The sequence below is a fragment of the Podarcis melisellensis genome, assembly GCF_964234715.1.
Source record: "Podarcis melisellensis genome assembly, chromosome: 8".
NCBI classification, from domain to species: domain Eukaryota; kingdom Metazoa; phylum Chordata; class Lepidosauria; order Squamata; family Lacertidae; genus Podarcis; species Podarcis melisellensis.
This window is the reverse complement of record NC_138540.1, coordinates 64,067,320-64,089,745: the sequence shown is the minus strand read 5'-3', so window position 1 is coordinate 64,089,745 and position 22,426 is coordinate 64,067,320. Positions and strand designations below refer to the sequence as shown.

At 46.3% G+C, this 22,426-nt stretch overlaps 2 protein-coding genes across 9 annotated transcripts in view; one reads left to right on the top strand and one right to left on the bottom strand.

Moving 5' to 3' along the window:
- The window catches only part of MACO1 (macoilin 1), a 67,001-nt gene extending 65,805 nt beyond the window's left edge, over window positions 1-1,196 (bottom strand). The window contains exon 1 of the mRNA XM_081921470.1: window positions 852-1,196. Within this exon, the coding sequence (XP_081777596.1) occupies window positions 852-931 (80 nt within the window). The 5' untranslated portion in view covers window positions 932-1,196. The remainder of the gene's footprint in view (window positions 1-851) is intronic.
- A 599-nt stretch (window positions 1,197-1,795) lies between these two features.
- On the top strand, window positions 1,796-22,328 carry LOC309375620 (RH-like protein). Of its 8 annotated transcripts, none has more exons than XM_081921494.1 (12): window positions 1,854-2,076; window positions 5,100-5,166; window positions 5,857-5,885; window positions 6,146-6,332; window positions 9,045-9,195; window positions 10,480-10,627; window positions 14,745-14,911; window positions 15,440-15,577; window positions 16,559-16,689; window positions 17,572-17,651; window positions 20,745-20,818; window positions 21,008-22,328. In XM_081921494.1, coding segments are annotated over exons 1-12 (1,200 nt in total). In that variant the 5' UTR covers window positions 1,854-2,075; the 3' UTR covers window positions 21,035-22,328. The 8 variants fall into 8 exon arrangements, with proteins under 8 accessions (XP_081777621.1, XP_081777618.1, XP_081777620.1 ...); XM_081921489.1 differs by having other exon boundaries at window positions 1,854-2,203; window positions 16,562-16,689; XM_081921488.1 differs by having other exon boundaries at window positions 1,854-2,203.
- The last annotated feature ends 98 nt before the right edge of the window (window positions 22,329-22,426 follow it).

Here is a 22,426-nt window from a genome sequence, read left to right as displayed (position 1 = left end):
GGGATGATGCAAGTTGTAGGGCTCACCACATCTGGTATAGAGGGGAAGGGAGGTTTCTAGAGGAAGGGTTCCCAATGTGAGGCATGGGGGGGGGGGAGAGAGGGAAGGCTCCTAAGCACCAGTCTTCTACTTGTGGGGCACATCCCACTATTGTGCTGCAGCCTGACTTAAGAGCAGCAGGGCCATCATACAGAGGCAGTAAAATGAAAGAAGGCGCCCCCAATGCATGTCTGCAGGATGGGTGCCAACCCCAAGTCTGAGCGGACTCTGTGGGGGGGGGCAGAAACGTGGGAGAGAGACGTTGCTTCAGAGGAAGACTGAGGAGGGACCCGAGGTAACTATTAAGCGAGAGAGAGAGAGAGAGAGAGAGAGAGAAGGCAAGGCCCACTCAGGGCTACCCCAAAGCGTTTTGAGGGGAGGTGTTGGGAGGAGAGAAGTGTCGGGCGTCGTGGGAGGGGGCTACTTTTGCTTCTTCTGAAGACAATGGCCCAGAGCGCCAAAGAAGCGGGACCCTGAGGGGAGCCCGAGGGCGGACAAAGGGCGGGAAGTGGCTGCATGAGGGGAGAAGCAATTGGGGTGTGTGGAGGAGATAATGAAGGGGGGGCGTGTGAAAGTGGTGCGCGTGTGCGTTTCTGTGGGGATGAGGGGAGTCCCGCCAAGCTCGCCTGTCGTCCTCCTCCGTGTGAGCAGGAAGAGGAGGAGGAAGCCCCGTCGGGGGCTGAGGCGGCGAAGGCGCCCCCTCCCCTGCTTCACCTCAAAGCCAAGAGAAGGAAGGAGGGAAGGAGGGACCGGCGAGGCTCCCTCGATGCCACTGACAGGCCGGGGCGGGGCGAGGCAGGTGCGGGCCATACCTGCCGTAGATGCCCTCAGTGATGCGGTTCCGCTTCAGCGGCCGCCGGAGTTTGCTGCAGTCGGCGCTCCGGCGCTTCATCCTCCCGTCCGGCCCGGCGAGACCCAACCCGGCCTGGCCCGGCGGTGGTGGTGGCGCCTGCTGCTGCTGCTGCCCCCCGTCGCCGCCGCCGCCTCCTTCTCCGCTCCTGCCCCGCCCGGGTCACAGCGACAACATCCAAGCCTGTCCGAGGGACCCGCCGGAGGGAGTCTCAGCGGGTCTCCGGGTTTTGGGTTTTTTTTTGGCTCGCCTTTCCCCCCTGTCCCCGTTTTCTTTCTCCCTCCTTTTTTTTCTCCCCCCGCCCGACTAGGAAACAAAGAAATAAAAAATAATTTCAGATCTGTCCCTCCCCGCCGCCGCGTCCCCGCGCGCAGCCTCCGCGCCCTGCCCCGCCTCCTTTCAGGCACAAGCCAATCGGCGGGAGGCAGAACATGAGGTCGACGGACGAGCGAATCAATCAACATGGGGCTAGAGGGTAGAGAGGCGGGCGGCAGAACCAATGAGGAGATCGACGCTTCTGGTCCCGCCCTTTTCTAGGATGACGAGTCCCGCCCAGCAGGGAGAACGGCGTTCAGAGCAGCCCGTGAAAGTAAGGATTTATTAAATTGATGGCGATACTACCCAGTCGTTGAATAGTTGGTACCAAAGTAGGAGGAGCAGCCTAGCTATCCCCCAATGAAAGAAAGGAGCTTTTTTGTATCCCGCCTTTAGCTTTGACATTTAGGTACGGGCCCCTATGGTTTGATTGGCGGGGCTACTGGCCAATAAAACCCCGACTAAAAGGCTCGCGTAATCCAAGGACCAAAGGTAAAAAGAGGCAAAGAATGGTGATCCCGCTGCATTCTAACACAGCTCGCTCACAGTCCCGCCCTCCAGCTTGACTGACAGGCTATGTATCCAATAAATTCCTGACTTGAATAAATGGTGTTAAGGAGGACCAATAGAGAATGCGAGAGGTGAGACTGGGTGTAACGGCTAAGTAAAGTGACACGGGAAACTGAGTCTTGGCCAATCAAAGAAGACCTTTCTTCCCTGATAGGCATTTGTTAAGGTAGCAGCAGTAGCTGCTGCTCTCTGCCAAGGGAGGAGCTGGGTGTATTCCTAGTTACCAGCCAGGTTTTGTTATGTGGGTAAATATTTTGCCAGTTGAGAAAATGCCCCAGGCCCTGAGTGTTTTTTGCTTTGAAGTAAGTCCCATGCAGTTTGCCTCGCATGTGAAAGCGATTATAAAGCATCGCAGCTTGACAGCCCGATCCTATTCTGTGCATGTCTACTCAGCGGCAAGGCTGCATGCCTATTCATGCTTTTCTAGAGGTAAGTAAATCCCATTAAATACAGCAGTGCTCGCCTCTGAGTAGACATGCCTAGGACGTGGCAGCGTCTTCGAAAGAAGAGAAGAACTGCATCATGGGAAGGCACCTTGTTTAACCTTTTTAATGAGTTTTTATGTTCCTCTTTCCTCCTGCAAATGGAGCTGCCCTAAGTGGCCAACAACAATCGTTAGAGCAGTAATAAGTCAACAGTAAAACCAAGAAGTTCATAGCCGGCTGAGCTCCAGACTAAGACTGCAACCCTGAAAACATTTACAAAGAAAGTAAGTCCCATTGAATTCAATGGGGCTTATTCCCAGGTGAATGGGGCTAGGATTGCATCCTGTAAGAATGTTATAAGCACTTGGGGAGAATAATACAGTTTGGTTTCCCTGTGGAAGGGGCTGCCACTTGTCGATTACAGCAGCATCAATACAGAAAAGGCCTTCCAATGATACAGCTGCTTTAAGGGAACTCAGCAGGTCTGAATCTAGCCAGGCCTAGATAAGAGGCTTCCTTGGGTTCTTTGACCGAAGAAGAGTGAGATACAGAAAAGTTACCAATAACCCATGTATGGACAAAATAGAAACAAGCTAATTATCATGAAAATATTTATTTAGTGGCCGGGAAGCTTTTCTCAAGGGTCTGTAGATGGCTTACAGTCAATAACACAAATGGAAATGTTTCTGCTTCAAACAAGGATACTGTTATGAGTTTGCAGAGGGTAGGCTGTATGCTTGAGCCCCCTTCCAAGTCTTAGATCCAGCATGAATGCAATTCCTGGAATAGCCAGGCTAGCTCCCTGGTGAGGTAATGACCACCTTAAGTATGAGCCATTAAAGTAACAAAGGAAGTGGCTCTGTGTCAGATAACGAATGTACCTCAAAACTCTGGTTGTTAGAAATGCAACAGCAGACTTGTGGTAGGTAATGTAGAAGCCAGCAGGCTGTGCAGCTAGGAGACAAGGCTATGCCAGATTTCTGCTGGAATCTAAGGCCGTGGCTATAGGAGAAGCAAGACCTGTTGTGAACCCCTCCATTGTAGGCTCAGGTGGTATATATGTATAGATAAACAACACGTCACAAAGACACCACAGTCTCTGCTGTCCCTCATTCAAAAGGAAGCACGAACCCTGGACAGGCACCTGGAACCCCTGGAATCTTGCACCACTCAGGAAATTAGGATGGTGTGCAACAATACTTTTCCTCCATTGGGGATGGGAGAATTTTGGTTTCTCTGTTTCTCATTTTTCCAAACTCAAGTTTAGTTCTCCACGGCCTCTGCCCAGTATATCTGAAGGAGTGTCTCCATCCCCATCGTTCAGCCCGGACACTGAGGTCCTTCTGGCAGTTTCCTCACTGTGAAAGTGAGGTTACAGGGAACCCGGGCAGAGGGCCTTCTTGGTAGTGTCGCCTGTCTTGTGGAATGCCCTCCCATCAGATGTCAAGGAAATAAACAACTATCTGACTTTTAGAAGACATCTGAAGGCAGCCCTGTTTAGGGAAGCTTTTAATGTTTGATGTTTTATTGTGTTTTTAATATTCCGTTGGAAGCCGCTCAGATTTCCACATCAATTTGCAATTTTTTTGTAAAATCCTTGTGAAAACTCAGCATCTTAGCGCGAATTTCTAAAATGCATATTTTTGTATGCAATTTTTCCTTACATACAAATTTTTGAAAGCAATTCTCCATCATATGCTGCAATTGTGTATGTTATTTTCACTAACATGCATTTTTATGCACATTTTACCCTAGTACCTTTTTGGTGCACTTTACTTGGCTGGATAGCAGCATTGCAAAATTATGAGAAGTGCAAATTTCGAAGGGTGACTGTGAACTGAACCAAAATTTCTCCCCCGATCCCTAATTGAAATAAATAAATTAGTGAATGAAAGCGGTCCATACCAAGGCCTGTGGCAGCATGCAGCATCCTCAGAAAGCAGAGCCCACTGATAGTGCCAGTCCCCACCCATCCAGCTGGTTTCTTGGCCCAGGCTTATGGCAGTAGCAGATGGGAGCTGCCCATTTCAATTTTCCCATGATTGCTCCAGAGAACATTTCACTGGATTGTGCCCCTGTTACTTCACCTTTCTATTATATTCACTCCGTTCTCAATAGAGACAATGGTTCCTAGTCTCACTACAGGTATTAATTTGTTTAGGAATGCTAAGATGATTCTCCTGACATCAATCACTGCTGTTATCAATGGTCAGGGTGCTCATCTTGCATGTGCCTACAATCTTAATTGAATTGTCACTTCACTCAGCAATACTAAGATGATTGTGCTGTCAACAGTTGCAGCTGCTATGAAAGCTCATTTTGTGCACATGAAAGGTCCAGTTCAATTACCACATATTGTGGGTAGTATCTAATGCCCCCATTCCATTAGCACAAGTATTTGTGCAATGGAATTATTTTCCGCCTGCATGCGCTCAGCAGCTTCCCCAAATCTGCTTCAAAGGGTTGGGGAAACATCCAGAGCAGGTTTTAGGGGCTCATGAGGGGGGTGGGGAGTTCTGCTACACAAGCAGAAATCCTTGCACTAACCTTTTTTTTAAAAAAAAAATATATTTATATATTGCCCTTCATCAAAAGATCTCAGAGCGGTTCACAAACGACTGACAATGCAATTTTGATGCAAGCTTGTGCTTTTGGACTCCCATCAGATGTCAAAGACATAAACAATTATACGAGTTTCTGAAGGCAGCCCTGCGTTGGGAAGTTTTTAATGTCTGATGTTTTGTTATGTTTTTTATATTCTGTTGGAAGCTGCCCAAAAGGCAACCCAGTCAGATGGGCAGAGTAATAAATTATTATTGTTGTTGTTGTTGTTACAGTATTATTATTCCATTATAATTTAACACCAGCTTTACACACACACACCCCTTTTCTCTTTACAGTGGTACCTTGGTTTAAGAACAGCTTAGTTTATGAACAACTTGGATTAAGAACACTGCAAACCGAGAAGTAGGTCTTTTGGTTTGTGAACTTTGCCTTGGAATAAGAACATGTTCCGCTTCCTGTTGAGTGTGTTCCATTGTAAATTGAGTCCCCCGCTGCTATGGAAAAGCACGCCTTGGTTTAAGACTGCTTTGGTTTAAGAACAGACTTCCAGAATGGATTAAGTTCATAAACCAAGGTGCCACTGTCCTGGAAAACTGAACATCACACTCCATGCATCTGGGCCATGAAAGTTTTTTCCATATCAAATAGTTATTCAGGATGTATCCAGTGCTAGCCCTGCTCAGACTCACGGAAATTAATGAACCTAAGTTAGTCATTAATTCCTCTGGAATAATTCTGACCACTCAAAAGAGCCCTCATTCTAGCACAGCCTTATCCCACAACCTCAGATCACAAGGCAACTCCACAGGAGTCAAAATACCGAGCAACAGAAGATTGGCCTGCTCTCTTGGGTGGCATTAGATAAGGACTTAATGCCTTCTGGCTATCACATTCAGACTTTCTCAGCTACTTTCTCTCTTTTGACTCAAGGAATTAACACCCGCTTCCCTTTTGAAATGCTGTAGTTCATGGACACACCATGTCTTCTCAGTATCCTCCAAGTCTCCGGATTCGTCTGCCTGGGCTCATTTTCTTTTTGGAAGCTGCTTTCATCCTTATATTTTTCTTTTTCTTTTCATATGACCATCAAAGTGTTCAAAAAGACCTTGCGATCTACCCAGGTAAGCCTGCTTGTTAATTGAAATTAGGGTTGCAGGTGTTATTCTGTTTAATTAGTAGGTTAATTGAGCAAATACTTAAGTGGCTGGGGAGAGTCTCCAAGGGTGAGGCTCGATTTCCCCCAAATGAGAATAAGTTGATTGCATTCTTTTAAGTAGTGTTAGCATTTGATGAGTTACATCTGGAGTGTGTTTATGTCCGCGTGTAAAAAGTGACAAAGAAATGTAAATAACAAATGAAAAATGACCTCTGTTGCACGCAGCATTTCAAGATGTCAACATCATGGTGGTCTTGGGCTTTGCCTTCCTCCTGGCCTTCCTGAGAAGATACGGCTTCAGCAGCGCTGGATTCAGCCTTTTCCTTGCAGCCCTTGGAGTGCAGTGGGCTTTGATCGTGAATGGCTTCATTTTCCATTTCTCAGATGGGCAAGTGAAGATAAATCTGCAAAGGTAGATAACACACTTTACAGGGCCCTGCCTTGACCAGTGGTTGCTATGTCTGAGGCTTTATGGATTTAGTTTCGCATGTTTCTTTGAAACATGGGCAGCTGGAGACCAAGAAATATTGCTCTTCTCTCTCATTCCCTCCCTCCCCCCTCTCATTCACAGAGCAAACAAACTGTGCCCACTTTTAGCCCAGTAATGCTAGGCTTCCCATCCTCATACCTGTTTATTATGAGGGCAACCAAAACGATCAAGGGGCTGAACTCAAAATGAATTAGCCTGTTCCCTTTCTTAATGATGTGCTTCGTCTTCATTCTTGGTGTGCTCCAGACACAGACCCACACACACCTGCATTTATTAGTAAGAGCAGCCTTTGTGAGCCTGGTACCATGTTTGGGACTGGGGTTGATGGGACTTGGAGCTCAAAACATCTGGAGGGTGCCAGTTTGGCAAAGTCTAAGCTAGAAAATAAGTGAGTGAGTGGATTAGTGAACGTATTATACCTTATTGTCAGGGCATCTACAGCTCTTTTCATCGCACCTGTAGCATAAATCTCTATTGGTGTGTTTTTTTCTTTAAATGAAATGATTCTTCAACATTCAGGCCAACACAAGCAATGCATAAAAACCAGTTCTTCAGGTTACAGATAGGTAGCCGTGTTGGTCTGCCATAGTCAAAACAAAAAAAATTCCTTCCAGTAGCACCTTAAAGACCAACTAAGTTAGTTCTTGGTATGAGCTTTCGTGTGCATGCAAAGAAGTGTGCATGCACACGAAAGCTCATACCAAGAACTAACTTAGTTGGTCTTTAAGGTGCTACTGGAAGGAATTTTTTTCAGTTCTTCAGGGACATTGTTTGGTATTTGCAAGATTTGCAGTATAGACTCATAGATCCACATTTGTGAAAAATTTGCACATGCCAATTTACATGTAAAGATGCAAAATTTAAAATTTAAATGTCGCAGAAGGCGAGATAATGAGTTTTCCATCCAAATCACCTCAGATACATTTGTCAGTTAGTCCACCCAGCAGATCAACCCAAATGATTTCCTCTTAAGTTCATTACCCAACAGAGCTTGCTCCAAATCAATTAAATTTTCCTTCGAGTACCCGATTCTTTATCCCCAAATCATATCCAGATAAAGTCATCTAAAATTAATTTATTTCCTCAAATTAATATCCAGCCAGTAATGCAGATCATCCTTCAATTTAATTTCCCCTGAATCCATTGCTGACTCTTATGCACCCAAGGCATTTAGGAAAAGATTTGGCGCCACCCCTAGTGACACCCTCGGCAGTTTCTGGATACCCAGAATTTTTTCAGGCTTGTGAAACCCCTCAGAATTTACTGTGGACCATCTGCAGCCTAAATCAATACACAGGCCCAGTGGAGGGCTAGCTAAACCCAATAGCTATGGGGTGGGGAATCTTTGGCCCTCCAGATGTTGCTTAAGTACAGCTCCCCTCATCCCTCACCATACTTGCTCGGTCTGATGGGAATTGTAGTTCACCAACATCTGGAGGGCCAAAGTTTCCTCACCCTTGCAATAATAGACAGTAGAGGCCCTGGCCTGGGAGGCAGAATCCAGAGGTTTCTAGCTAATTGGGAATCAGGAGGAGCAAACTATCACTTGTACAGTGGTACCTCGCAAGACGAAATTAATTCGTTCCGCGAGTCTTTTCGTCTTGCGAGGTTTTTCATCTTGCGAAGCAAGGTCAGTCGCAACTGCACCTCTTCAAGCGGTTTTAAGAAAAAGGAAACAAACTCGCAAGACGTTTTCATCTTGCGAAGCAAGCCCATAGGGAAATTCGTCTTGCGAAGCAACTCAAAAAACGAAAAACTCTTTCGTCTTGCGAGTTTTTCGTCTTCCGAGGCATTCGTCTTGTGAGGTACCACTGTAAAAGATTTCCCCAGCTATGGATACTTCACACACACATACACACACACATAGAGTTTTATGTAAGTTTTGTTTTATTTTATTGCAGATTAATCGTTGATTAATCGTATGAAATTTGGTGGATTAATCAACTAATTTATTGATTAAGTTGCCATAAATGTCCATATAATTAAAGCCCTACTTCTGGAGAAAATGCAGTCTTGGCTTTGCTTTTAGATGATGTTCTTGTGTGTCATCCCAGGCGCCATGTCAGGGCTCTGACGAGTGTGTGGCAGAGGCAAGGGGACTGGAGACTGACCCAGGAGATAGGGCCAGAGATTTGTGGGGTTTGGTGCCACCTGTGAGGCAGGAACCAGGGCGGAAGGGAAGAGGAAGGGTTGGAGCAGGCAGAGGCGGGGGCACAGGACCTGTCAGAAGTGGAGGAAGAGGATGCTCAGATGTGGGGTGTGCCAGTCAAATCCCTGCCCCACTGTTTCCTAGAAGCAGGAGGGGCTTGAAGAGAGAACAATGACAACTTCCATGCAGGAGAACCCCGTCCCCCGTCCTCCCCCTACATGCCCCCTAAATCTGTTATGGGAGTTCATGAAATCCTCTAGAGATTTGTGGAGGTTCAGGGAGCGTGGGGAGAGGAGAGGGGGAAATTTTGATGCACAATCGGAAATGCTTGCGCTGATGGAACAAGGTAGTTGGCTATATCCACACTGTCTGCACATCCTGTTTGAGGATACCACCCAGTCTCCCAATCTGGAGGAGGGGGCTTCTTCAGCACTCTAAAATGATGCTACGGACAATACTGCTTTCTCCTTTTTCTTTTCCCAAAGCATCTTGGCAGCCATTATGAGTATTACAGCGGTGCTGATTTCAGCTGGCGCGATCCTCGGCAAAGCCAACCTGATGCAGTTAATCTGCATGGCTATGGTGGAGGTGGCTGTTTTCGCTGGGAACAGATGGATCATTGTGGATGTTCTGGGGGTACGTATAGAAACCTCTTTGCTACTGAGACAAGGCGTGGGGTGGGTGATTCTGTGGCAGCTTCCCATTTCCAGAGGCCTTTTCCCCTCTGGAACCGTCCCTTTGGGGGGTATCTGAAGGTCAAGCACAGCTGCCCTGTTTTGCCATCTTCCCTAATTGGCATTAGCTGCCAAGGCAGCCTTTCTCAAGAGTGGCTCTCTGTGTCTTAAGACTTAAGGTTGCTGGCCTCTGGTAGGTTTGATTACCAACCCTTGGTGCTGGATCAGACCAGAGGCCCAACTTGTCCAGCATCCTGTTCCCCACCAGCAGCCAGCAAGGAGCACCAATGGGAAGCCCTCAGCAACAAGTGGCTTGTTTCCCTGGAACTTTATCTGGCTCCGCCCCATAGGCCAACTTTGACAGGTGGGGAGGGGCAACCCACCTGTCAATCACATGATGTCATTATGGCACCACATGATTAATAGGGGGGTCGTCCTGCTCACCTGTCGAAATCCCTTGCGCAGCATTCCCCAGGCACCAAGTATGGGGTTGGCAAGGGCTTATTTCTCCTCTCCCCATCATGAGCAGGCCCTCTCATAGCTGAAGCCTGCCAAAAAAACCAACAAACCAGTGTTGCTTGCCTTGGATGTGTGTTCCAGTTCCCAGCAGAATTGAACTCTGCATTTTCATCCATCCCCTGAAGTTATGAGTGATGTTAGCTGATTGACAGGGGTGTGGCTTTGGGGAAATGGCCTCATGGGCCAAATTGGATCCCCTGGTGGGCCAAGATTGGCCCGTGAGCCAGAGGTTCCTGACCCCTGCTCTGAACTATGGAGATTCTCTTTAGCTGTTGTGCACTGATAGATAACCCTCTTCCACACCGTTGTCTAATCCTGTATATTAATTTCAAGCTCAGTTCCCTGAGTGGGTAGGCAAAATAGCACAGCCCATGCAGATTTGGCGGGGTGGGGTGGGGACCCAGAATTTGCAGAAGTCAAAATAACTTTAGAGGGGGAGTACCCTGCAAAGTGAGGGTGGAGCAGCCTCAGTGGGTATGTTGGGGTGGAAAACAGAAAACCAGAGAGAGGAATAGGATATGGGAGAGGGCAGAGATGGTTGGCTGGCAGGCACATGGAGCAGGAGCACGCTGCAACGTTTTTATTGCAGTTCCTACATAATATATATTAACAGAAGAGCTGTGCTGAATCAGATTAAAGTCCTGTCCATTCCAGTATCCAGTTCCCCACAGAATACATTCCACCCTGGCTCTCTATGAAATGGTGACTGTTTTTTTGTGGTCTACAGATTAAGAGCCACATCAGCTTGATGCATGTTCATTTGTTTGGGGCATTTTTTGGCTCCACTGTCTCCTGGTTCCTCTACAATTCCTCACTGCACCCAAAAGTTGAGAAAGAAAGATCAAAGCCTGCCTCTGATGTGTTTGCAATGCTGGGTAAGCTGTTTTCATCAGTGTCCTAAGGCAGGGTTGGGAGGTCAAACAAATCTCTTTACTGGAGCTTGAAACAAATACGTTTTGAGAAATTTTCCCCAGTGGATGTTGATGTTGAAATGTGGCATTTGACATAGTAGGATACATTATTCAGCAACTGGCATTTGACTTCTGAGTTTGATTTCAACAAAGATCTGACAATATTTGGTTTGTGTATAGTTCTGGTGACTCAACTTCAAGTGTTCTTAAATGAAACTCAGGATGCATACACACTATAGATCTCAAGCGCATTCAAAGCACATCCCAACTCCCCCCAAAATCCTGAGAACTGTAGTTTAAAGGTGCTGCAGTTCTCAGGATTCTGGGTGCGGTGCATTAAATGTATGGCATGTACATGGCTGTGACTATATGGAATCTGGGTTCAGGCCCAGTTCTGGAACTGTATTTGTCTTGGCGGATGGCTTTTGCCATGCACTAAGCCTATCTCTTGGTTCTGCTGGATCTCTCAGTAGCTCTTGATATCATGGATATCTTTCTGGGGCATCTGCCTGGGGGTAAAGTGACCATGTGTCCTGCTTTTACAGCCATCTATTTGAAGGAGTCCTTTGTTTGAAGGGCTGCCTAGTCCAAGTCTGGTTTAAAGAGAAAGAAACCTACGGAGGGACCTTGAAGTTGCCCGTCGGCAGCACCTGGGCAGCGAACTGAACAGGAAAGATTGCCACCTGGCCACATTCTTCTTCACCATTAAGAATGTCAAGAATTGTTAGGAGACCCCTATTCCCCTCATAGAACTGCAGTCCCTAGAGTTTCCTGAGAAGAGGGGTTAAACCACTCTGGTGGTTGTAGCTCTGTGGGGACAGTGGGGGTCACGTAACTCCTTGCACCCTTAACAAACTACACTTCCCAGGATTCTTTGGGGGAATCCATGGCTGTTTAAAGTGATCTGATATTGTCTTCAGCTTGAAGTGCCAGATTCAGTGTAATAATTACAAACACATTTGTATGTGCTCTTCAGGCTGAACCTTCATGGAAACAGTCTTATAGAACGACACAGAGAGACAAGAAGCCTGCAAGGAAAAGTGCCCAGCACAGAATGACCAGAGGTTTTTTTAATCAGCAGAAGTGACATTCTTCACTAATTGAGCTGTAAAGTGCAGTTCCAGTCTCTCCATATTTCTCCCCGGCCAGAGAGTCATGGCTTGATTGGTGCTACAACGTTAATGGGTGGCGCATGTGTTAGAGTGAGGTTGGGCCTCAGAGACATTTCCTTCTGCTTATACAGATAAGCATGCCTTTTTCATAGCAGAACAGTGTTTGGTGTAGGGAACCGCCCATCCCACAGGCCCAGGTTGCCAAAAGTCGTGTGTGTAACTTGTGATTAGCTGAAAATTTCCCTCTCCAAAAAACAATTGGAGCAGAATCATTGAGGGCCATGTTGCTGAAATATGCAGTCATCACTTGTGTTAGGCTATTTTACGCTATGCTGGAAAATTAATGCATATGGCAATAATAATGATGATGATGATGGCTTTTTTTCTTTTTGTAAAAATGAGGTGTCAGTATTTGCATATTGATAAAAGCGCCACGAGCACAGTACTCGCTTGTGCAAAGGACCAGCATTTCTTATTTTGCTACCCATAACAGTTATTTTGTGCTTGCTCAGAGGGGTGGAGCTGCAGCAATAGCATTGCAGCCTCAAGCTGAGAGGGGCAAAGCCAGGGCTGCATGGCCCACCAGTGGAGGCAATCTTGGTGCTTCCGCCACTGTGTGGCACAGCCCCAACCCCACCATAGGGGTGCAAGAAGGCATTGTCTCCCATTACACCCTGTATCCATCACATGCAGCTTTGTAGTGTTTGAAACTCTCATTGTTCTAGGCGCATTTTGCGACAGGGAATTTCATTAGCGTGAGCAGTTTCTGAGCTCAGGGCACAGTACTGCACCTATGATTTCAGATTAAAACTGCAGAGTGGAAGGAAAGGAGGACCTTTTTCTGCCTCCCCACTTCCAACTACTCTCTGAAGACTGGAGAAGAGACCCTCTTAAAAATATTAGGGAGGTGGGCAGAGGAAGGACTAGACCATGTGAAAAAGAAAATAATATTTTTAGCTGCAGTTCATTCATTTTCAGCTTTGTATTCTTGTTATAAAAAAGTGCACCTAGACATTCCGTTGTTGCACCCATAGCTAGGATTAAGGTGTCATTTAGCTCCTAGCTTTCATATCTCAGTTTTTAACACAGCAGCTCTGTTTCTGTTCTGCTGCAGTTTACCTTCTGCCCCAAATTATGTGATTTGTGTCATGTTCCGCTGTGGCGAAATTGCAAAACTTACGTAATTAATTACATAGGTTATGTTATTCCACCCTATTCATTTCAACGCAAGGGAAGCACCATGCACATTAATTAGTCACATATTGTTGATGGGCTGAGAGCAAAAACAGTAGATATCAATCGTGTTTACTTGATTGATTTCCGTTCCAGACATGGGATGAATAGGCCAACATTTCCACTCCTATTTCATTTTTTAAACATCTCTATCTCACCTGTCCCTCTCCTGGTAAACAGCAGTGAGACTACTGCTGGAAAGCTATTGTGGCAACTCCACCCACTTCTGCCCAGGTGGGAATGCTGCCATGAGTTTGGAAAAGGTTCACCATCCCTGGGTTAGAGGAGCAGCTTGACAGAGGAAGAGCACGAGAGATTCTGTTGCTAGTACTTTAAGCTGCAACTTCTGAGCCTGACACTTGTCTTGAACTTGCTGATAGGCATGGAATTTCCATGGTGGTCAACTCTTCACTGCGGTTATTGCAGACAGATCCCCGCCTGCCTCCCGTGGCTGCAATAAATTACAAGCAACACGCACCTGTTGTTTCCTTGCAAACATAATACCTCAGTGGGAGATCCAGTTACATATCTTCATGGCTCGGTGTTTGTTTTGCCACGTGTAGGTTGATTGATAGGCTGAATCTTGAATACTGTATAGGTTTTTCTGTTGTTTGTTTAAGTATAGGTAGTGCCCAAAGCAGTAGTGGTAAACAAATTGCTGCAAATTGCTTGCTCTACTCCTGGGGTGTTGGGAAGAACTGCTGGACCAAAGGCAACATACCGGTAGTTGTCTCTAGGAATGGTCATATGAGACCACTACCTTGTTGAAGCTAAGTTGGTCTAGGCATGGTCTGTGCTTGGATGGGTGACTTCCTTGGAACTTTGTTTATGCTGCCTTGGGCTTCATGAAGGAAAACAACATGGAATATAAATGTAAAAAATAAATGCAGGAATTCTTCCTTCAGATTGTGCGTTGTTTCTGAGAAAGAGCCTGCAGGAATTCTGCTGCTGTTCTTTTTTAAATTCAAATTTCCGCATACATGTGGAGAACTGAATTTACGGTAAGTTCAGAAAAACAAGAAACCGAGAGAAACTGCAACGGACAGATTCACCCATCCATTGGAGCAAGACAGGACTATGGCTGGGTGTAAAGCTCAAGCTGCTCTGTAGGAGAGCAGCCCTCTGATGTTGCTTCAGCAGCCATCAAATGAAGACTAAGCTCAAAATAACCACAGCAGGTGCATCTATATTGCGGCCCTGCGCTCGCTGTAAAGCGATTTACCAGTTAAAGGGCCCATGGCAGCTCAATCAGTCTTTTGCTCCAGCAGAGCAGGGAAGACTCTGGTCTCACAAGGGCCTTTGCGATGGAGGCCTCTGAATCCGAGGATGGCAATGCTATATCCTCAGGCTGGGGGGACATTGGCAGCACAGGTTAATCTGGTTGAAGCTGTCCTGGCTCGCAGCCAATACATGCAAACCGATGCACTAATGTGTAGGTATGGAAGAGATCTTTAGTCAGGCACATAATGGTACAGGCTCAACAGCAGGCCCAGAGTTCAAGAGCAATGATTCAGGAGTGCAGGAATTGGGCAGCAGAGACATCTTTACCATTGGGTGTAGTGGCGCAGCGTGCCAGGGCACCAGGCAGTGGGGGGTGCCAGGCGGAGAGTCCGGGGAGGGGAGAGCAGGGAGATACTGTGCAAGCTGAGTTGCACCCCGTCACCTCCAACAAAAGCAATTATCTAATGGGTTCAAGAGGGCACTAATTGTTCTTTTCGTGTGTGGGTGTTCACTAGGTACTCTCTTCCTTTGGATGTTCTGGCCCAGCTTCAATTCTGTGTTGGTAGAGAAAGAAGAGGAAAAACAGGCTGCCATTTACAACACCTATTTTGCAATGGCTACAAGTGCTGTGGCCGCATTTGCGTTCTCAAAGGCTACCAGTAGTGATGGGACGTTCCACATGGTAAGTCAGAAGTTCCTATTCTCTAACTTTCAATCTAGAGGGACTTTCTCCTAACTAGAGAGACAGCCGGAAGAGAGATGCTCACACTTCCAAGCAACCTATTTATTGAGAAATCATCCTGATTGGCTTGCGTATTTGCTTGCATTGGTTATTTAATGAGCATTCCCTCTCATTTGTTTGTGTGGAAATGAGAATGTGTGCTTCAAAGCAAGTGCCCGTCTCACACTTCCAGTGCAGGTCCCCATCACTTTCCTTATCGCAGAAAGTCTGATCTTCTGGGGGAACTGGCTTGTTGCACAAGACCTAATGGTCAGCTAGAACTGCCCGACTTGAATTTGCTGCTATATGGTGGACAGGCTGGTTCTGCAACCTAACTGGTGCCTGGCTGCTGGAAATCCTGGTTCAAGACATGCACACGTGCAGCCACACAAACATCTACACACCCACACACACCAGAGTTTTTCATCAGTAAAACGTTTCCAGCCAACTTTTTTAATTCCTCACTTTCTTCTTTTGCTTGTTCTACAGGCCCATATCCAGAATGCCACTCTGGCCGGTGGGGTTGCTGTTGGCTTCTCAGTTCCCATCATCCGTTACCCTTGGATTGCGATGACTTTAGGTCTGGCGGCCGGGGCAGGCTCTGTACTTGGCTTTGCCTTTTTACAGGTAACAGTTCCCATTTTGAACCATCTCATTTTGGATAGTGGGCAAGGAGAAGCGGGCATTTTGCTGCCTGAGGCAAAGGGCAAAATGGCGCCTCCTCTATTCCTTGTGCAAAAGCCAGTCAGGTTGGCAGTTGACTCTCATTTCAACAGTGGTGATAAGACCGAGTCTCATCGTCATCTGAGGTTTAGTGGGATGGTGCTTAAAGTTGTTTCTTGTCTCTGAATCATCTGTTGTTGGAGGCAGCTTCCTCACATTGCCTAATGGTAGGGCCAGCCCCAAGAAGGAGACCTGCACATGTCATCTTACAGAGCAGTTGGGGAATCCTTGACTCTTTTGGTAAATGAAACCCTATCCATTTATTTATTATTACATTTATACCCCACCTTTCCTCTGAGGAGGTCAAAGTGGCATAAATGGTATTCCTCCCTCTCCATTTTATACTCACATCAATGCTGTGGACTGTGGCTGGCCCAGTGAGCTTCATAGCTGACTGAGGATTTGAACCTTGGTCTTCCTGGTCCTGGTCTGACTGCAAACCACTATGCCACACAGGCTCTCTTGGGTCTTTTTCAACGTATGCTAGTCTTTTCCAGTCTTGTTGATATAAGCTTCTTAATGCCAGAAACTGAACCTTCCTGATCTACTGCTAAGCAGTGTCCCGCTCTCCGTGCTTCCATGGCATTGTGGCAGACAAGACAGTACTGTTTATAGTCAGCCCACAAGCCCTTCAACAGCTACCTTCTGATTTGCAGCGTTAAAGGTTATTCACATGACCCTTTGGCTGCACACATCCCATACATTTAAACTACTCCCTGCCCAAGATTCTTGGGAACTGAAGTTTATTGAAGGTGCTGGAAATTGCAGCTGCGTGAAATTAAATTAGTTCCTTTTGGGGGAGTTGCATGATTGAAATGTGCTTTGAATTTATGGTGTTTACACAGCATTTTTGTTTTTCACATGTACCCTTTCCATCAAACTCAGAAGCGCCTGGAACCAGCACTCAGGATTCATGATACCTGTGGAGTTCTTTACACGTTTGGCCTGCCCAGTTTGATTGGAGGGATCACCCGCATTATTCTTATCCTAATAGAGAGCCAGGAAGACCTAGAAGGGTAGGTGGAACCTCTCTCTCAAATGTTATCTCCTCTGAACATTTCAAGAGATAGTTATTGGACCCCACCAGGACGTGTGTAGACAGAAAGCTTGCACCACCTTGAGGGTTCTATTTTAAAATGTTTTAAAGGCAAGGGGGGGGGGAAGGAAATACTATCCACTGTAGTACTGGACATCATCTAGGAAAAATTCAATTCAAACAAGTCAGTGGAAAGCTCTTGGTCAGTAGTAACACACTTGAAATGTGTGCCCTCCAGTTTCTCTGCAGTGTCCTGTGGTTCAATGGCAATTGTGAAGGAGGTCTTTGTAAGATCAGCTGGTCTGAAAAGGGCTCTCTAAACAGAGAAAGTTTAAAAACAGCAGACAGAGATAGTAAGGAAGGATTGATCTTCTCAATTTTGTTCCTTTAATTTTCTCTTTGGTCCAGGTGGCTGCATTTCTGCTGCAGTTTGTGATAGACTTCACAAAAAAACTGCCAGCATCATATTGCACATTGCCCCTTACATATTTTTGTATGCAATTTTGCCTAACGTAACATGTTTGCAAACCATTTTCTCTAATGTGTTGCATTTTTGTATATACATTTTTAGGCACACTCACTCCTTATATAGTTTTTTTACATTAACATGCTTGCTGGGATAGCACCATAGCAAAATTCAGAGAAGTGCAAATGTCAAAGAATGGTTATGTTTTGATTCATGCAAATGTTTTTGCAAATGCAAATTAAATCACTTCATATTATATGAATTGTGGATCACACGGAATTCTCCCCCATCAATAACAGAGTGTAAGGCCTATGGAAAAACACCAAGACTGTAGCACTGAATAAGTGGTAAAGTATTTACTGGTTTGTGAATGGTTTTTGTTGTTGTGATTTTCAGAATGGGTTATTTGGCTTTGACTGAACTTGGTGCATCCTGCGCGATCATTTCCCTGGGTCTGATGGCTGGACTCATTACAGGTCTGTTATCGCAAACACTCTTTGTGATTTTCTATAGAGCTAAAGCCTCTCCCTTCCTTGAATGCTACTGGTGTCTGATTGCTCAATGGACACACATTGTACCTTTTCAATGCTGCACCAAGCAAGGGGCTAGACTGGATGATCCACTGGATATGTGGAGTAGCAGAGGAGGAAGGAAGCAAAGATAAAGCGAATACTTCAAGAATGCTTGATAATGTCAGTAGATGTAGAAACTAACAAAGAAGCAGGAGAATTTGCCCTGGATCAAATTGAGTGATAATATACCCCATCAAGCACCACCCACTAGTGTAGATGGAAAAATAATTTAACTGAAAGCACTCATGTGTGGATGAAAATGCGCTAAAGTGCCATATGGTAAATTTGGATCTGTGTGATCTATGTGCATGTTAATGGTCTGGTGTGTAAGACAGACATCACTTACCTGCCTCATTTATTTAATGGGCCTAGGGCAGTGTTTCCCAACAAGTGTTCCGCGGCACACTAGTGTGCCGCGAGACGTTGCCTGGTGTGCCGTGGGAGGAAGGCGGTCGGGGGGGAGGGGGCGCCACACGCACCCGCGTCAGGAGCCAGCACTTACCTCCCATGGTGCAGGGAAAGACTGGAAGAGCGTCGCAGCAACGCGCACGCGCACAGCAGCCGTAAAGGGAGGTGTGTGGGTGGAGAAAAGGAGGGAGGGAGAGAGAGAGAGTGGGAAGGGGAGGGGGAATCCCCCTAGGCGTGAAGGGAGTGCGCGCCAAAGGAGGGAGGGAGAGAGAGAGAGAGCGGGAAGGGGAGGGGGGAATCCCCCTAGGCGTGAAGGGAGCGCGCGGCCAAAGGAGGGAGGGAGAGAGAGAGAGAGGGGGAAGGGGAGGGGGGAATCCCCCTAGGCGTGAAGGGAGCGCGCGCCAAAGGAGGGAGGGAGAGAGAGCGAGCGGGAAGGGGAGGGGGGAATCCCCCTAGGCGTGAAGGGAGCGCGTGCCAAAGGAGGGAGGGAGAGAGAGCGAGCGGGAAGGGGAGGGGAGGGGGGAATCCCCCTAGGCGTGAAGGGAGCGCGCGCCAAAGGAGGGAGGGAGAGAGAGCGAGCGGGAAGGGGGAATCCCCCTAGGCGTGAAGGGAGCGCACGCCAAAGGAGGGAGGGAGAGAGAGAGAGCGGGAAGGGGAGGGGGGAATCCCCCTAGGCGTGAAGGGAGCGCGCGCCAAAGGAGGGAGGGAGAGAGAGCGAGCGGGAAGGGGAGGGGGGAATCCCCCTAGGCGTGAAGGGAGCGTGCGCCGTACGTTCCAAATTTAAAGGAGGGAGGAAGAAAATCCCCATGTGACGGCTTTTGCCTCCAGGACGGCATCTGCCTGCGCCAACTCGCGGCTGAGCCAGGACTTTTCGTACACGTGTGGGCGCTTCGTAGCATGTGCTCGGCTTTGCCCGGAAGCGCTAAGGAAAGCGGCTTGGATCAGAAAGCCTGGGCTCTTGCCGCGCGCGGCATTGTGTTGAAGCGTGCTGGTAGTTAGTGGGTTGGGAGAGCCGCAGCACCCCATTTTTTTTTCATACAAACATGGTTAAGAAGCTTTGTGGAGTGTCAGTAGGTTGGCACAAACCATGACGTTTGGGGACATTAATCTAGCTCAGGGTTCTTAATACCCTGAGACGTTGCCTGGTGCCCTCTTTGAATAAGCGGGGCCTGAGCGTTCCACCAATTTAGGCCTCCTGCCAGGATGTGATATGGCTCCACCTTCCTCAAGGTGGTTCTGCTTTTAAATATTTTCCACCCTGTCACCATGAGGACTAGCGACTTCTTTTTGTAAAATATAAAATCGCTGCTCCTTGCTCTCGTGAGACTGTGTGTTTTAATTCGAAAAGGGTGTTCCGTGTACATTTGTGCGAGCTGTGCTGTAAAAAAAAAGGGGTCTGTATCCGTTTGTCAGTGGCAATTGGATGGCCGGATACTGCAGTGATGGAAAAGTTTTTGAAAAGAAAAGAACTGGACTCTGAACAAAATTTGGAGCCAGATGAGAGCCCAAGTATGAGTGGGCATGAAAAGAAAGCAAAGATGGTTAGCTCAAGCAAATTCTCCGGCACAAGGCAATATAGCGAAAGCTATATTTCATTTGGATTTACTTTCACCGGAGATGCAAACCAACCAACTCCACTGTGCGTGGTGTGTGGTGAAAAGCTAGCTAACAGTGCTATGGTCCCAAGCAAACTTAAACGCCATCTCCAAACGAAACACCCTTTGCTTCAAAACAAGAATGCGGACTATTTTGTTCGCCTGCGTGAAAACACGGAGAAACAGGCAACTTTCATGAGACAAACCTCAAAGGTAAATGAATAAAGTATTTTATAATTTTTCATATTTCTGTTTACTTACTATTTCATAATAAAGTAATTATAAAATACTTTCTTTGTGTTTATTTGATTCCTATTAAAGAGAGTTACTTTATATATAGTCAATATAGGCACAGAGTTAATTTTTTAAACATTTTCTAATGGTGGTGTGCCTCGAGATTTTTTTCATGAAACAAGTGTGCCTTTGCCCAAAAAAGGTTGGGAAACACTGGCCTAGGGGATGCAAGCCTATAATTTTAAAGTTGCAATTCCTCCATATATGTTCATACAGGTCTATCAAATTAAAAACTAGTGTTCCAACTGTCAAATAGCTATGGTTGGAGGATGTGCTTCAATGGTGAACTTAGGCCCGAGCTATGTGTTTAGTGGTATCATACCACTTTAAACAATAATGGCTTTCTCCAAATAATCCTCATAACTCTAGGTTCTTAAGGATGCGGAGTACAATTAGGAGACCCTTATTCCCTTCACAGAGCTACAATTCCTAGAGTGTCCATGGGAGGAGGGATTGACTGTGAAACTGCTCTGAGAGTTGCAACTCGGAGGTGAACAGGCATCTCCTAGCAACTCTCAACACCCTTACCAAACTACAGTTCTCGGGATTCTTTGGGGGGAAACAATTACTATTTAAAGCTGTATGATACTGCTTTCAGTGTATAGTGCTTATGGGGCCTTAGAGGGTACAGTGGAAGGTATTTTGGGAAAAGTTTGTGGCTTTTCAGTACATGTTTTGCATTCTTTTCCCAATGTCTTAGGTTTCTTACTAACTTTTGAATTCTGGAAAACACCTCCTATAACAAAGTATTTTGATGATCAAGCTTTTTGGGAGGTAAGTTTTTAAATTTGACACTAGCTATTAGTCACTGTGCTAACTGTTCTCTATCCACTTTCCATGCCGTTTTTAATTTTATAAACCTCTACCGTGCCCCCTCTTACCCACCTTTTCTCTAAACTTAAAAGCCTCAGATGTTATAACCTTTCCTCATAGAAAAATTCAATAATGTTTCTTTGTTTTTAGTTTCCACATTTAGCTGCTGGATATTGAATACAGGCATCAAGACTGCAGTAAACTAGTTGTGGAAGATTTTGTCGATCTGCCATTAAAGCCACCAGAAGTTGTGTAACCTTTTCGTAGGAACCATTTGTTTGCAAGACTGAATGAACTACATTACTGCTTCATTAAGGAGGCTGCCAACCGCCTTCTTTTCTCTAAGGCATACTATTTACAGCTGAACCTGCAAAATGCTGAGGATTTTGCTTTGGCAGGGGGGGCGTGCATATTAAATGTGGATTTTACCTCATTTGACCTCCCCCTGCCAGCACTTTAAATGCAGTGGTTTTAACAACTTTCCACACTGGGTTGTCTGTTGTAAAATTCTTGCCACCTTGCAGAGGATTCTGGGGGCATTTTCTAGGTGGTGCACTTTCAGCTGTAGCACCTTGCAAGGGAGTGATTGGTAATGTGGAAAAGTTGTCCAAGTGTACAGTGTGATATATGGAGCTAAGTATTTTATAATATGCTGTGCCTCCACAGTTGTAATTTTATATCCCCATATGCCTACCATCTTTCTTACTGCTACCACTGCCTTTAATGTCCCAATTAACCCTGTGCATAAATGGCCTAAGTGGATTGTGACTCCAGCTGAAAAATACTAAAGCAATGAAATCAGCATGGGAAATGAACTGCTGCTTACTATCACAAACTGAATGTTAGAACACTGCCTCTAGTCTACAGCACCACCATAAAGCCACCAGTAACAAGACAAGAGCCATCATACTTGGAAGTCACAGGCCCAGCAGAAACTTCAGAAGCATGGTAACATTTCAGTTAATAGTTCAGGTGTGGGAAACCTTTGGCCTGCCAGATGTTAATAAACTACAGCTCCCATCAGTCTTAGCAAGCATGGCCAAGGGCTAGCAAATGGTGGGAGCTGAAGTTCAGCAACATCTGGAAGGCCCAAAGTTCCCCACCCCTGGTACTTAAGTCTCCCCCAGAAAAAAAGCAGCCTAATAATTGGTTGCTATGGTGCAAATCAGCCTGTCATGTACTGGATAACCTTGCAAGGTATAAAAGAAGCAGCTCAGATCCAGGCAGAAAATGTGTAAGAACTCCAGCTAGAGGGACCCATTTGTAGGCAAGACCTCTGCACCCCTAGGATCAGTGGAAGCTTCCATCTTGCTTAGCTCCACCTGCCCAGCATTCTGCTTTCTAGGCTGACCATCAGAGAGAGCACCCATTCCCGCTAAATATCCCAGTGGCACTTGTGTGAATGAGTGTGACCTCTCTAACTTTGATTTCTGAATTGCATTCAATAAATGTGTTGTTTTGCCTTCCCCCACCCAAGACTCACTAAATTACTTCAGCTTCAGTACAGATCAACTGTATGCACAACAAAGGTACCCCAAACACAGCTGGAAAGCCACCCTTAATGAATCT